The 14179-nt window shown below is 36.7% G+C and overlaps 1 protein-coding gene, 1 long non-coding RNA gene and 1 other non-coding gene across 3 annotated transcripts; 1 reads left to right on the forward strand and 2 right to left on the reverse strand.

The window, feature by feature from the left end:
- Nucleotides 1-593: 593 nt before the first annotated feature.
- On the reverse strand, nucleotides 594-3928 carry LOC108677871 (the record flags this gene model as incomplete). The annotated part of the gene is made up of 6 exons (XM_018166175.2): nucleotides 3842-3928; nucleotides 3269-3307; nucleotides 2578-2782; nucleotides 2128-2238; nucleotides 1582-1689; nucleotides 594-803 (listed from the first exon to the last, which is right to left on the reverse strand). Coding segments are annotated over exons 1-6 (733 nt in total), but the record flags the coding sequence as incomplete, so codon positions are not given.
- A 5390-nt stretch (nucleotides 3929-9318) lies between these two features.
- LOC125177953 lies at nucleotides 9319-10028 on the reverse strand. Its single transcript, XR_007156729.1, has 2 exons — nucleotides 9751-10028; nucleotides 9319-9409 (listed from the first exon to the last, which is right to left on the reverse strand). It is a non-coding gene; the product is annotated as an uncharacterized LOC125177953 (long non-coding RNA).
- Nucleotides 10029-13735: 3707 nt separating this feature from the next.
- LOC125177960 lies at nucleotides 13736-13842 on the forward strand. Its single transcript, XR_007156731.1, has one exon. It is a non-coding gene; the product is annotated as a U6 spliceosomal RNA (small nuclear RNA).
- Nucleotides 13843-14179: the final 337 nt, after the last annotated feature.

The following is a 14179-nucleotide window of genomic DNA, read 5'->3' on the forward strand; positions in this document are numbered from 1 at the left end:
CTAATAAACGCTGAAACCGCTATTTTTTATATTAGATTCTTCCGCAATAAGGTCTACCCAATTATTATGGCGGTCAATTGAAGAAGATGAATATGAGCAAGAGGCTAAGAGCCTCTAGATAACAGATCATAGAGTGCTTAACTTAAATACATGTATAAGGTAAGATAATAAATGATATAAAATTTAACGCCAAACATTTATTTTGATTCCAAATGAACATCAGATGAAATTTAAGACTGTTGGAATATTCTTGAAAACATATAATGCTGTGTAAATGTGCTCCAAATATTTGTATGTCCATTATTATCAAGGAATTTAGATGAGGATCTCTCTCGAAAGCTTACAAAATTTTTCTAACCACTCTCGAATAATTTGAGTGAAAATAATATTTTTCTTTATGATAATCTTACCAGCAAATCTATCAAATTTTGACAAGGTTTTTCCTAGTGCAAGCCCGTAAAACTAACAACAAAGTACATTTTTCAAAGCTGTTTATTATACAAGTTTGGCGTCATTTATCTCCAACAAGATTCGGCGTCTTCTTCACAACTCAGCCGTAGCACATCATTCATTCGTCACTGAGAGAGTCTCACACGGCTTGATGGTCTTAGTGGTGTCGACGCACATGTAGGGAAATGAAGTTTTACACGTCGCAGAGAAGAGTTTCCCGGACGGCATGATGGCCACGCAGGAGGAGGTGTCGATAATACTATTCCACATGTCAGCGGCCACGGGAGTCCTGCTCGGCATGTGGACCCAAGCGCCGTCGATGTATTGCACGTTCACCCAGAAAGCCAGTGCATCTGGAAAATCCGAGAAATATTACCCGGAATTAGAATTCAAATTAGAAATTTATAGAATGTTGTCATAAAAATAGATCAAAACATATTCTCTCACACCAGAAGGCCTGTTGCTTTTAGTTTCTCGGTTGAATCTGACGTAGAAATAAATTTATAGTGATCGAATGGACTTTTCTATAAGAAATGTCGGCCTTCTTTTCACAAGCTGATATTTACAAAAAAAAATCTTTCCTTGACTGAGATTATAATGCATCATTATATATCAAAAAATCAATGATATATATATATGATTCGAAAGATATTTTACTTTCCCTTTACAACACAATTCATGGAATTTATGACATGAATTCAATGGAACAAGCCCAAAAGTCTGCTAGATGTCATTATAAAAAAGTAACACAATTACAAAGTGAACAATAAGCATTTTAGTTCATGCATCTTGGAGGCGTACATGAGATTTGCATAGTTTATGTCTGCATTGCCTCCACAGAACTGAAAAAAGATAGCAAAATACCACTGTTTTCTCACCAGGTTTCGTGGCNTTCAAATTACTTTCATACGTGTTTACTGCGATACTTACACGTGTACTAAACTTCAAATTACTTTCATACGTGTTTACTGCGATACTTACACGTGTACTAAACCTGTCTCTTATACACATCTAGATGTGTATAAGAGACAGCTGCAGCGCCGAGATCACTATGTTATGTTATGTTATGTTATGTTATGTTATGTTATGTTATGTTATGTTATGTTATGTTATTGCCGGTCGTTTATTCACCTTGAAGTGTCACCTTATTTCCTACACACGTCGAGTAGCACATTCCATCGTTCGTTATGTTTTGGCCATCCAAAAATCCTCCAAGAGGAGTGACGCACCCACTGTTCCCTGAAGAGGAATAATTACTGTGAATTATTGATATATTATTGAAATTATATATATATTATTGGGGCGAGGACACCTACAACGAGAAGGGACGAAGCCCTCGTGGCGGTGGCGAGGAGGAACAATGCAGCTAATTGCGTAAACTTAGTTAGAATGGGAAAGAGAAGAAAGAGACAGAACTGTAACTGTAATCTCATAAAGTGATGCAAGACTGTCCACTTTAAACTTAACCCTGCTTTAACTCAGACGTATATCTTGCATACAGTATACATCGTGATCTATCGTAATATTGAGTGTATCTGACGTCACCTTGCACGTAACAGGGAGGCATAACAACTCAATGATCCCTACATTTATTACAGTAAAAATTCTAATTATGTTGTAAACCACACGATATTAAAAAACATTTTAAACACAATACTGCCCAGCACTGTTACTCACCATCAGAGCCGATATAGACCGTCTGACCATCGCACGCTTGATTCGCAGGATCATAGAAACCATTCATGGCGATCATGCAGGACCCTCCATTGAACTTGAACATCAGTTTGGCTGTTTATACAGAGCATGGTTAACGCTACGTAAAATAAATGGCACGAAGCTATAACAGTGTGAATATATTAACATTTATTTAGCAATTCTTTACAATGTATTTTGAACAAATGTTGTTATTAACCGAAGATTTTGCCAGGATTTCTATATTCTCGTTGTTCGATTTAGTCCCGCATTAAATTTTAAATAAAAAATTACCTATTTTTATATTACTGGCTTCAAATTCTGATTGGAATCACATCCACTAAAGCCAGTAATATTGTTCTCTCTCATTTAAAATAATAAAATCAAGTATCTCAGACATAAAATTTCACATCGACAGCGGATAAGAAGAATTACCAGCGTCCAGGGTGGCCTGGGCACAAGCGAAGAGAGTCGTAGCACCATCAGCGACCTGCCATGTGATGTTCTGAGCACTTGAGCTTGTGACCTGATAGAAGCCTTGTTGCCCTACGACTACCAACCAAAGACTTCCCGTCAGCGAGGCTGCTTGCTTGATGCACGTCGAGAACAGGCTGCTTCTCAGAGAAGTTTCCAAGCCATACTGATGACAAACGAAAAATCCTTTTACAAATTAATACAAAAAGCGATTTGTATGTGATTAAAATTTTCAATGTTAATTAGTTATGAATTCGTGTTATGTGTAACGCACGTAAAATTGCAAGGTATTTTGTTTTTAGTTGATGGTTTGATGACGTTGCCTTCTAATTCATACTATATGAGCTGAGCAGATGAATACGAACAGAAATGTTAAGAAGTAAATCTGTCTGTTAATAAATAAATAGTGTAACCATATGAGTAAATAATTTAAAAGAAGGACGGACTAATCCGCGCCGAAACCGAGCGAGGTTCCCATATATTCTTACATTCGTTGTTATTATTTCGCAAGTTGATTACGGATAACGCTCGAGATTAGTCTATTTTCTCTTTCTAAAAGTTTGATTATTATTTAGGTGACTTATGAACAATTTATATAATCAAATAACACGATCTCATTGATCAGAATCATAATTTGCACATATTTACTCACCGTTTCCATGACTTCGTTGGCGCGAGGAGAAGTCAGTTCCTGAGGCACAAGAAAATATTGTTATCAGAGAAATTTTTCGCAGCTATGCAATCATTGGATAAACATATGGCGATCGGTGAGGTAATTTAATAAAATAGTATAACCTAGCGATAATCATATAGAGAGGTAAGCTAAATTGATCCAGAATTTATCTGCATGATAATTTCTCAGAATGTAAATAAATTCGATATTAAAAATTTGGATGCGAAACTCGTGAACTGAATATTCACGAGATTCGCGAACTGAATATTCACAAAATTAGTGAATTGAATTAATGAATAATTCGAAAAGAATTATTCATTAACATTTAGGCGGTTACATAATTATTGAAAAAAAATCAAGGTAATTAGGTAATCAAAAATCAAATCATTAGGTAAAAACCTAATGAAAATTAATTTTAGAGGTGAATCAAAGTTATAGAGAAAATGCTAATGACACATACATAGTTAAATAAAATTAACCCATAACATGTCCCAAAAATTATCACAGAAAACAGCACATATATTTATGAATATAACAGTCTGTATTTCGTACCGTTGCAGTGGCAGACGAGACTGCCACCAGCAGCGTAAGAAGTAAGGCAGGCGTTGCCATCAGACGTTGTTGCTCAAGCGAGAGTCGCACTCGAACTGGCGGCGCATTCGCCCCCGCGGCCACAAGTTAGAATATTTTCACAGGTGTTTACCGCTGTACTTACACGTGTACTAAACTTCAAATTACTTTCATACAAAAAAGTAATCTGGAAAACCTGCATTACTTCTATTTGTTTTATTTATGTTTTTAAAATCAAGTCATTATTCTCCTTCTTCCGTCATTACAGATTATTTTAGTCAATTGAAAATGTAATATAAAAAAACTTGTTTAATGAACTTTAGTAATGCATTTATTATGTTTTAATTGCGCAGAGCCAAGCGCTTCAGCAATTCAGCCTTATGCCACAATATGCATTTGAATTTGTGGTTATATCATTAATTAGCGGCTGAATTATCGTCTGTGATTGGCGGATTTAGCCTGAAATAAAGTCATTGATTGGCTGACAGAGTTAAGAACATTTAGTTTTGATAGTATGGCCCCAGATCATCATGTGCATTGACCTCATTGTAGACTTCACAGTTCGTAAATATCAGTTACCCGTATCTTTGGGCCAATGTATATAGACACACCAGAAGAGCGAGTCTGGGAATGCTTTAAATTTCGGCTACATGCTCTTGTAGTATGTACATTTACATGTTATATTCTTTTACGACCCAATGCAGTTGATACAAACTTGGACGGACCTGTTAAAATGACATCCTCTCTCAACGATCTATCGATTCAATTATTCACTCGTCAACATCAACTCGAACTTAATAATATAATTAATATAATTCTAGCAGCCACGCGGTAGTGCTTTTGCATCAGATATTCTAAATTTTGATGCTAACCTGGGTATTTAATATAATTCTAGCAGCTCAACCCGGCCATGATGTAAATAAAATATCCATTGACTTTGAAAATCCCTTAATTCCGAATAAGAGCAGTCTGCATCTCATTATCCCGAATCTTGTTTCTACTTATCAAACTAATGTAATTTGAGTGAGAGTTACACTCGTTCCAGCCACCTATACCGTATAGAGTTCTCATGTAATTCGTGCTTCGAAAATTAAATTTTTGATTTCTCAACAAAAATCGAATCACCAAAATTAATTTTTTTAATAAAAATGCTTTGTCAAATTTGTTAATTATTGTCTCATCTATCTCTAAAAATCTAATTTCGGGTCCAGGTTTTAAGATCGGCACAGGAGTGACGCAATACGCATGCACCCAAAGAAAATTTTTCACAAAAATATGCTGCATTATTCATTTATTACAAGACAAATATTATATTGGGATTGCTTATCAGTGTGTTTCAAGCCTCGTTTCGCTGCGCTCTAACGCCCAAAGGATATTTTCGAAATCGTCGATTTCAATCTGAGGGCATTCACCCTCAGTTAACCGTATTTTCTGATTCCGGAGGCAAGTGAAAATTCAAGTAAGAAAATAATAATAATTTAAGTAAGAAAGTAATAAAATAATAATTCTGCAAGGGGGAAAGTGAAAATTTAAGTAAGAAAGTAATAATTCTTGCATGTCAAAAATTAGTCCGCGAAAAAATGATCAACTTCGCTCGAACTAAGCGGCCACATTTCGGCGGGCTGACTCATGGTTTGCAGTTTGATGGCAAGTGTTGGTGCACTTGTAATGTTGGTGGCTGTAAATGAATAATATTTGCCTGTGTCAAAATGAACTTTCTCTTATGAATTGAAAAGGTATTGCACCGCCTAGCTTCCCCCTCCCTTCTCCACCCATTGCCAGCGGGTTCAATGGACTTCCTCAGTTTATAGACTTCGCAATCGCAAGTTTGAAATGAAAGTTTCCATTGGGAATTTCGTCATCTTTCTGCATCAATGGGCTCAGACTGACTCATGCACTCCATGATTCATAGTCTAGTGGAAATAAAAATGAACAATCTTTATAATTTACCATTTACTAATGAACAATATTTACAGTTAGAAAATTAACCAATGAACAATATTTACAGTTAGCCATTAACCAATGAACAATATTTACAGTTAACCAATACCTAATGAACAATATTTAGTTAACCATTAACCAATAAACAATATTTTTAGTTAACCATTAACCAATAAATAATATTTACAGTTAACCATTAACCAATGAACAATATTTACAGTTAGCCATTAACCAATAAACAATATTTACAGTTAACCATTAGCTAATTAACAATATTTAGTTAACCATTAACCAATAAACAATATTTACAGTTAACCATTAACCAATAAACAATATTTACAGTTAATCATTAACCAATAAACAAAATTTAGTTAACCATTAACCAATAAACAGTATATACAGTTAATCATTAACCAATAAACAATATTTACAGTTAACCATTAACAAATGAACAATGTTTATAGTTAACCATTAAAGCTCAGCTAAAGACCAAGAAGCCTACAAGCGTTAATTACGAACTCGCAGCGATTCTGAATATAACCTGTATGCAAGAGCTCGAAATCAAGCTAAAAAGTCTGTCGCACTGCAGTGAAAAACTTCGAAAAAGTATTGCTAAAAATGCAAAAAATAATCCGAAAGCCTTCTTTTTGTACGCTATTTCGAAGAGTAAGACAAACGACGGTATATCTGATTTGCAGAGGTGGGCAGTAGTGCGCTACATGTAGCGGCCGCTACTAGCGGCCGCTACATTTTCAGTAGCAGTAGCGGTAGCGGCGACATTTAAGGCAATTTAGCGGTAGCGGTAGCGCCCGCTACATATTTAGGTAGCGAAACGAGGTTTTGCCGCTACGGCGCTACCGCTACATTTATAGATAAAGCCTTTACATTTTACTTAATAGTATTATATATTATTTAAAAACCAGTATGATACATATATAATATAAATTACAGATTAAAACTGTACGAAAGATTTCGGTGTAATGTTGTCAACCTCAGCCTGTTACTAGTGTCAACATGTTAGTTGTTAGTGAGGACAGTAAATAAATAAACTCACTCACTTGTTACTTGTTAAGTTGTTACCAGTTACCACTTACAGGTATTTTTTCATGTTTCAGTTTGCTTACAGTTGTTTTTACACAGTTATTTTTATGTTTCACCTTCCCTATATGGATGTCTACTTCAATCTACCAATCTCAAAAATAATCCACATATACTGTATATACAAAGAAAAGACTGATTTTTTATATGTATATGTGGATAATTTTTGAGATTGGAAGATTAAAGTAGACATCCATGTAGGGAAGGTAAAACATAAAAATAACTGTAATATTTATTTACTGTATCTAACCCGTACTAGTTCGGTTAGGTTAATTGCAATAAAGTTCCATTGATATGTTTTGAAAATGTTTTATTATCATTAAATGTTTATTAGTAAATCCCAATAGCAGAACAATACATATTTAGAGATTTCCAATAATTTTGGCCATTTTAGCGGCTATTAGCGCTACATTTTACTGTAGCGGTAGCGGTAGCGCTCGCTATAATCTAGTGGGTGTAGCGGTAGCGGTGGCGCCCCCTACGTTTAGAGCATGTAGCGATAGTGGTAGCGCCGCTACATTTCAAAGTAGCGCTGCCCAGCTCTGCTGATTTGAAAATAGACCAACATAAGACATCCTCTGCTGAGGGCAAGGCTAACGTTTTTAATCAGTACTTCAGCGGTAGGTTCACAAATGAAGACTTGAACAGTATTCCAGATATTGGGGAGCGCCCAGTCGACTGGAACAGGTTTTGAAATACACGAAGAAGAGGTTCTCAAGCGCCTGGTAGCTCAAAATCCCAACAAGTCATGTGGACCAGACTGCTTCCATCCCAGATTGCTCAAAGAATTGGCAGCCGTTCTGGCCGGCCCATTGACAGTATTCTTTCAAGCGAGAATTCGGTCTCGGGTAGTTGTGGCTTTCAAAGGGTTTGTTTTTGAAGTCTTCACGCTATCAACCTGCGAGAAAATTCTCTCGACGCAGGCTACTGAATGCGAAAGTAAAACTGTCAAATTTGTAATAATTTTTGATAAAATTTCAAATTTGGGTTGGCCAAGACTATCTTTTACGGATCAAAGGCTGTTCTCTGTGAGGTGTAAGTTCTTGGTTACTATAAGAAGCTTCGGAATTTATTGTCAAGATCATTACATTTTTCCTCAGACACCAGGGGCCATACTTTCAAAACTGGCTAAGTGAACGTAAGTACTTACGCTATATATATTCTTATCTATGATTGGCGGATTTTGATTGAAAGACCGTCAATGATTGGCTGATGAACTTACGATCTCTTAACTTTTTTTGAAAGTATAGGCCCAGGTTTTTGAACTGTGCCGCTAATGTTGCGATGGAAAAAGGTGCATAATTGGCTGACAAAGCTTGTGGGTTTATAATTCTAAGTTGAGTGATAATGCTTCTATCCTCAAATGAAAATCTGTGTTTGATTTGTACTTCAAATTGAAATTCCAAGTTGAGCGAATTGTCTTTCTTCTTGACATATTGAAGAAAACAATGCACACGTTTCGTGCCACGACTAATTTCTTGACAATAATTATTGATTGGTTTTTGCTTTGAGTACATCATTCTCAAAAAACTTAGATATGCATAAGTTTGTGAATGAGAAAGCTAGAAACATAGTTGCAAGCTTAAAACCCCAAATCTAGATTTTTTAACCTAGCGCCAAAGCTTAAAAACCTAAATCTAGGTTTTTAAACCTAGCGCTGGCAGCACTGGCCACGCGGATTAAGCCAGCCAGTCGCACGGCTCTTTCGAAAGACGGCCTGGTTGTGCACGGCAGGTTTTATGCGAGGCCGGAGGTGGGCAAAGCCAAGTGGTCGCAGGCTGTTGCGCGCAAGTTCCAATTCGAGCGTTGGCCAGAGTATGAAGTGATGCTTCGACGCAACGTTCAGTGGTGAACGGCCATTCGACTCTAGGCTATTCGACCTCGTGTCTGGGGATGTAGAGCTCAAAATATTCAAAGCAGAAGGATGTCAAGGATCGGTTACGGATAGCAGGTTCCATTTACGGCTGATTGGTGGATGTCCGGAGACATCCAAGGCGTTCGATTCAGGGCTTATTGGTGTACAAAATTTGTGGTGCACGGCTGCGCTCCCGGAAAGATCGGGTTCCAAAGGCTGGATCCCTTGTGAATCAATTCACGAAAAAGGCAAGAATCGGCAACAGGCCATGAACTTATTTCTTCGGGTACGCAGCCGTGCATCACTAAATTTGTGCACCAATCAGCCTTGAAAGGAACGCCTAGCATATTTCCGGATGATCACCAATCAGCCGCGGATTAACCACGCCGTGACATCAACTTGCTTTGAATATTAGGTGGACAAAACTTTGGGAAGCAAGGAAACTAATCAATAGGAATTGAGGTCATACAAAACACGATTACAAGCAAGTTTCAAATAGTATTTTCTTTAATGAAAATGACTAAATGGCATTAATGCCATCATCCCTAAACTTGTTCGGTACTGCCTCCAAAATTTGCGGTAGCGACTCCACTTCACTGGGTGTGAAGAGGCAATGGAGTTGCGCCTTGCTTCCGCGTCTGCCCAACCCGTAAATCCTGGACAATCAAAAACGAAACGGTGATTACAGTGATCATGAAAAAAATGCTCGGACGTTAAAAGGGCTCAATGCGAAAAAGGTCCTTTTTAAGGAAAGGTGAAAGAGGGCTGCGCATCGTAGCAAAAAGATAATCCGAGTCATTAAAAGGGTTTACCACACGTTCGTATAAGTTATAAGGTTTTTATTGCTATAAAGTTAATAATTCAACAAATGTTTTAAGGAAAAGTTTCAAAATTGATAATTACGGGCTTATTCTTTGTTCGGGTCATAAGTGAAAGGGAACAGGATTTAGCACCTCACTACCACCCACTCCGTGCCTACGAAGGTGGGGTGACGTACCTGAGGTACTAAAAAATCCCTCGGTGAACGTCGGTGCGTAGCTGGTCCAGCGGCTGGTACACACCCGCGCAGATGTTGCCGGGGCCAAAAAACGTAGTCGTAGCCAACGTGGTAACCAGAAGTGCCGGAAGAGGTCATCGTAGTGCTGACGACACCAAATCCAGCACGTGCCCAACGCTCACATCCAAATCCCAGCCGTACTCGGGCGAGGCTTCCAAAGTTAAGCTTCTACTCCATGGATACTAGAATAGGTTCGAGGCTGTACATCTCCGAGGCGTATCAATTGATTGAAGATTCTTCAGGTTCATGCATCAACAGTATTGAATCGTTTGATGGAAGGAATTCAATATTGAACAAAATAGAAGATGTACGACGCTTTGCTTCATGAAACAATCTATCATTTTTTCTGTTAACGTTCATTATATTGACGACCAAAATCAAATTTTTTGTATTAACATCATCAATACGACATTAGAAACGAGTGGTCAATATTATGAAAAATTTGCCGTTACGCCAAAGAACTAAATAATCGAGATTTTATATTTGTAATTTATATTTTGGGTATGTCATTCAAAAATTACATCATAGTAATTTGCCATTGCATAAGTTCAATTGCAACTCCAAATGATGAGTAACTTCTTTCAAATGCATGTCATATCATTTACATTCAAATGCATGTCATATCATTTAAATCATTAAGCATTCATATTTAAGCCCATGAGATCGAATTACTTATTAAAAGGATAGCTTGCACTCAAATTTAAATTACGATAAATGAAGTCAGCCGTCAGAGATACTCTATCATCCAACTAATTATTAAACTTTTCCATTGTAGCGCTTCAGAGATTTGATTTTGCAGGTTGTTCTCATTTGAAATCTTGCATTTTTTTTTAGATATTTACTTGCATCGAACTCTTCACGGCGTCGATGGCGCTTATTGGCTGCGATTTCGGCGGCAGCCATTGCGGTGGCGGTGATGTTGGTGGCAGCCATTGCGGTGGCGGTGATGTTGGTGGCAGCCATTGCGGTGGCGGTGATGTCGGTGGCATTGTTGCCGACCCTGGCATTTTAATGGTTCCCCCAGATCCTGGCCACTTTGGCATGAGCGACGTGAGTGACAGTTTAGAGCCGCTGTCTTTTCGGTCATATTCATAATCCTCATCAAGTATATAGTCTATCCAATGAGTGTTTCTCAATGAGTGCTGATGAGCCTTTGGTATACTTCGATTTCATGAGACGTATTAAAGATTCAATTATTGATTGGAGTATTGTAAAATCAAAAAGTTAAAGACCTTATACTGATCATATTGTTGAAAAGATTAAATTTTCTAATTGAAAGATACTGTAAGTGTGAATGTTCTATTGGCTAATTTTGAAATTAATTGCTTACAAGAGAAATAAGATCACGTTATGATTAAAATATACCCCCTTTAATCACATTTATGTTGCCGACCCTGGCATTTTAATGGTTCCCCCAGATCCTGGCCACTTTGGCATGAGCGACGTGAGTGACAGTTTAGAGCCGCTGTCTTTTCGGTTATTTACATGATCCTCTTCAATTACTGTATATAGTCTAACCAATGAGTGTTTCTCTTTACATTTGAGTTTCAAAAATTGCCTTGACTATATCCTACTCAACCAAATTTTTTTCATGTTATATAATTATAAATGACTATATCATGAATCCAAGGAATTGAAATTTTTTCTGTAACCATAAAAAGTACTCGCTCGTCGTCAAGGAGGAAATTTAGATCCTAACATTTGGTCCGGCATAGCGGCAAAATTATTTAAAATTACTGAATTTGATATACAGTATGGAAAACATTGTCAATATATATAATTGACCAGACATTACTGTCAACTTTATTCAGCCTGCTTAGGAAGAAATTATAGCTGATGTATAATGCATTATACATTACACAGTCATAGCTTAAGTTTATTTCAGAATATTTCTCATACGGTCTTCCCTCTTTCTGAGCCGATCAATTTAGCTTTTTAAATATGATTTTAAACTCTGCGTCACACATCAGTAAATATTAACTATGTATTTGGACATTATTTTTCAATGTCAGCTAACCCGGCCATGAGGGAGTACGTTATATCCGTGAAATAAAGGAATCAGTTTTAAATTACTTCGACAAGCCAAGATTCGTTCTAAAGAACAAAGAAGGCACTTCTATACAAGCCTTTGGTGTGCTTCGATTTCATGAGAGATATTAAAGATTAAATTATTGATTGGAGTATTGTATAATCAAAAATTTAAATATCTATTACTGATCATATTGTTGAAAAGATTAAATTTTCTATTTGAAAGATACTGTAAGTATATATATGAATGTTCTATTGGCTAAGTAGTTCTTCAACGAAATGAATAGCTTACAAGAGAAGTAAGACCAAGCTATGATTAAAATATCATTCCTTTAATCACATTTCAGAACTCTAACGCCGGAAGCAGCAATTCGATGTGCTGCAAAGAGTTTATGTTCATTGCTTACGGCATCTTCTTCGTGATTTGTATCATTTGGATCGGCTTTGTCATCTCACGTGTCATTTAGTACTTTAGTTTAAAAATTAAGAACGTGATTTGAGGTTCAGGGAATCTCAATTGGATCATCACATCTTAAATCTGGATTAGATTGTCAGCGCAGCTCATATAGAAGTCATAAACCGGGCAGCAGCAAGCTGGGCTGCTATAGTAATAATAGTATATTATAAAAATGCCTATGTACATCCCTCAAAAATATTTTGGGTTTCTCGCTTCTACCAATGAGCGGTAGCATGAGAGTATGCGAGAACATGGCTTGCTCATTCCCCGAGCGGAATAAAATTATTGTGAAACCTCAGAATGTCAATTTTTTGGCCCTCAGGCGTTAAATTATAACAGTCCATCAGAATATCTACAATACAGAATATCTACAATATATTCAGAATGTTGTAGCTCTAGTATTAAGCCTAATGATTTTGAGCAATAGGTTGAATTAACTCGTTTCATGTAGAAATGTACATGAAAAATGTACATGTAGATAGAAAACATGTACATGTAGAATTGTACATATTTATTGCGTCATGCTCTAGATCCTCTCTATATAAGGTGGTCTCAAATTGTATATATAGTATGCGACATCCAAAAAATAGTAGCTTTATGGGAATTAATTTTTTTAGCCTTTGCTCAAAACCTATACAAGTTTTAAAACATTTTTTACATGGCAATGTTTACGCGAGTTAAATCAAAACACTCAAATAGAATATAATATTCAAAATAACAAAATTCTGTGCAGGATTCCTCGTGGTAATAAATGTTGTTGGTAAAATTGATATATTGTTGACCTAACTTATTAAAATAATGATCAACGAGACGAAATTTGAGGTGAGCTTCTTTTTGTTTGGCCACAGTCGTGCCCTTAACCATTTGAACGAACTATACGGTGAATAAGTCAAAGACTAATGGCATTATTTTAGATGGTTTATAAATCGAGTCGACAGAAATACACCAAAAAGCATTTATACAGAATAAAACGCATGGCCGCTCATGCTACCAATCGCTATAATTGCTCAATATATAATTAGGTAACACCCGACTGGTTATACTGAGTTGACGCCTTGATGACAAAGCTTGTAAATTGATATTTCTTTTCTATCACTGTCAAACGGCAGTGTATATTTAGAAATAATCAAACGTTTTGTTGTAGGCTGAAAAGTAACCAGAATAAATCATAAGTCAGATCCGACTACTTCGGCCGTAAATCAGCCTAAAATTGGGGTGAAGGCTGGAAATTACATACAGTAAATTGCGGAAAAATAATTTCATGATTTAGGACGGTACGTAGTACTTCGGGAAAGAACGCTCGTGATTTTGATGCTCTTCCAGTTGATTGAATTATATTAGAGTTACGTTGAAGTAGTAGTGATTGACGATTATAATAGAATAAATTTGGGCTCAAAATAGAAGTTTCCATGAACTATTGCCATGAAAAAGAAGTTGCCTGTACCCTCTTCGGCGGTACATATCCCAAGTTTGGAACGATACAGAGACGATTATGCATTGCCTTGTACAAGGATGACACGCAAAATCGTGAAGTGTTCCATATTTTAAAGAGGCGACGCCCCACCGCGGCCTTGGACTGCTACGTCCAAAACTCGAGATAAGGGTACTATGAATAATAAGGAAATTCAATTTATTGATAATAGTGGTTACAACTTATCAACAATTGGTATAATTACGCGACTATTGTGCAGAATTGAAGTTAAAGATAACTACTTAGGGTGCACTGGTAAACGGACTTCATTGCAAAAGTTGTACTTATACTTATTTTCACTCGGTTCATTCTTTCACCAGACTATTATTCTGTTGAAGTTATTAGAAAAATTATTGCTGCTTCGTAATTATATCAGCAAACCGATCAGATCTCGAGCAAAACCAAGTTTCCGG

Source organism: Hyalella azteca, unplaced genomic scaffold, assembly GCF_000764305.2.
Source record: "Hyalella azteca isolate HAZT.00-mixed unplaced genomic scaffold, Hazt_2.0.2 contig679, whole genome shotgun sequence".
In the NCBI taxonomy this organism is placed as follows: domain Eukaryota; kingdom Metazoa; phylum Arthropoda; class Malacostraca; order Amphipoda; family Hyalellidae; genus Hyalella; species Hyalella azteca.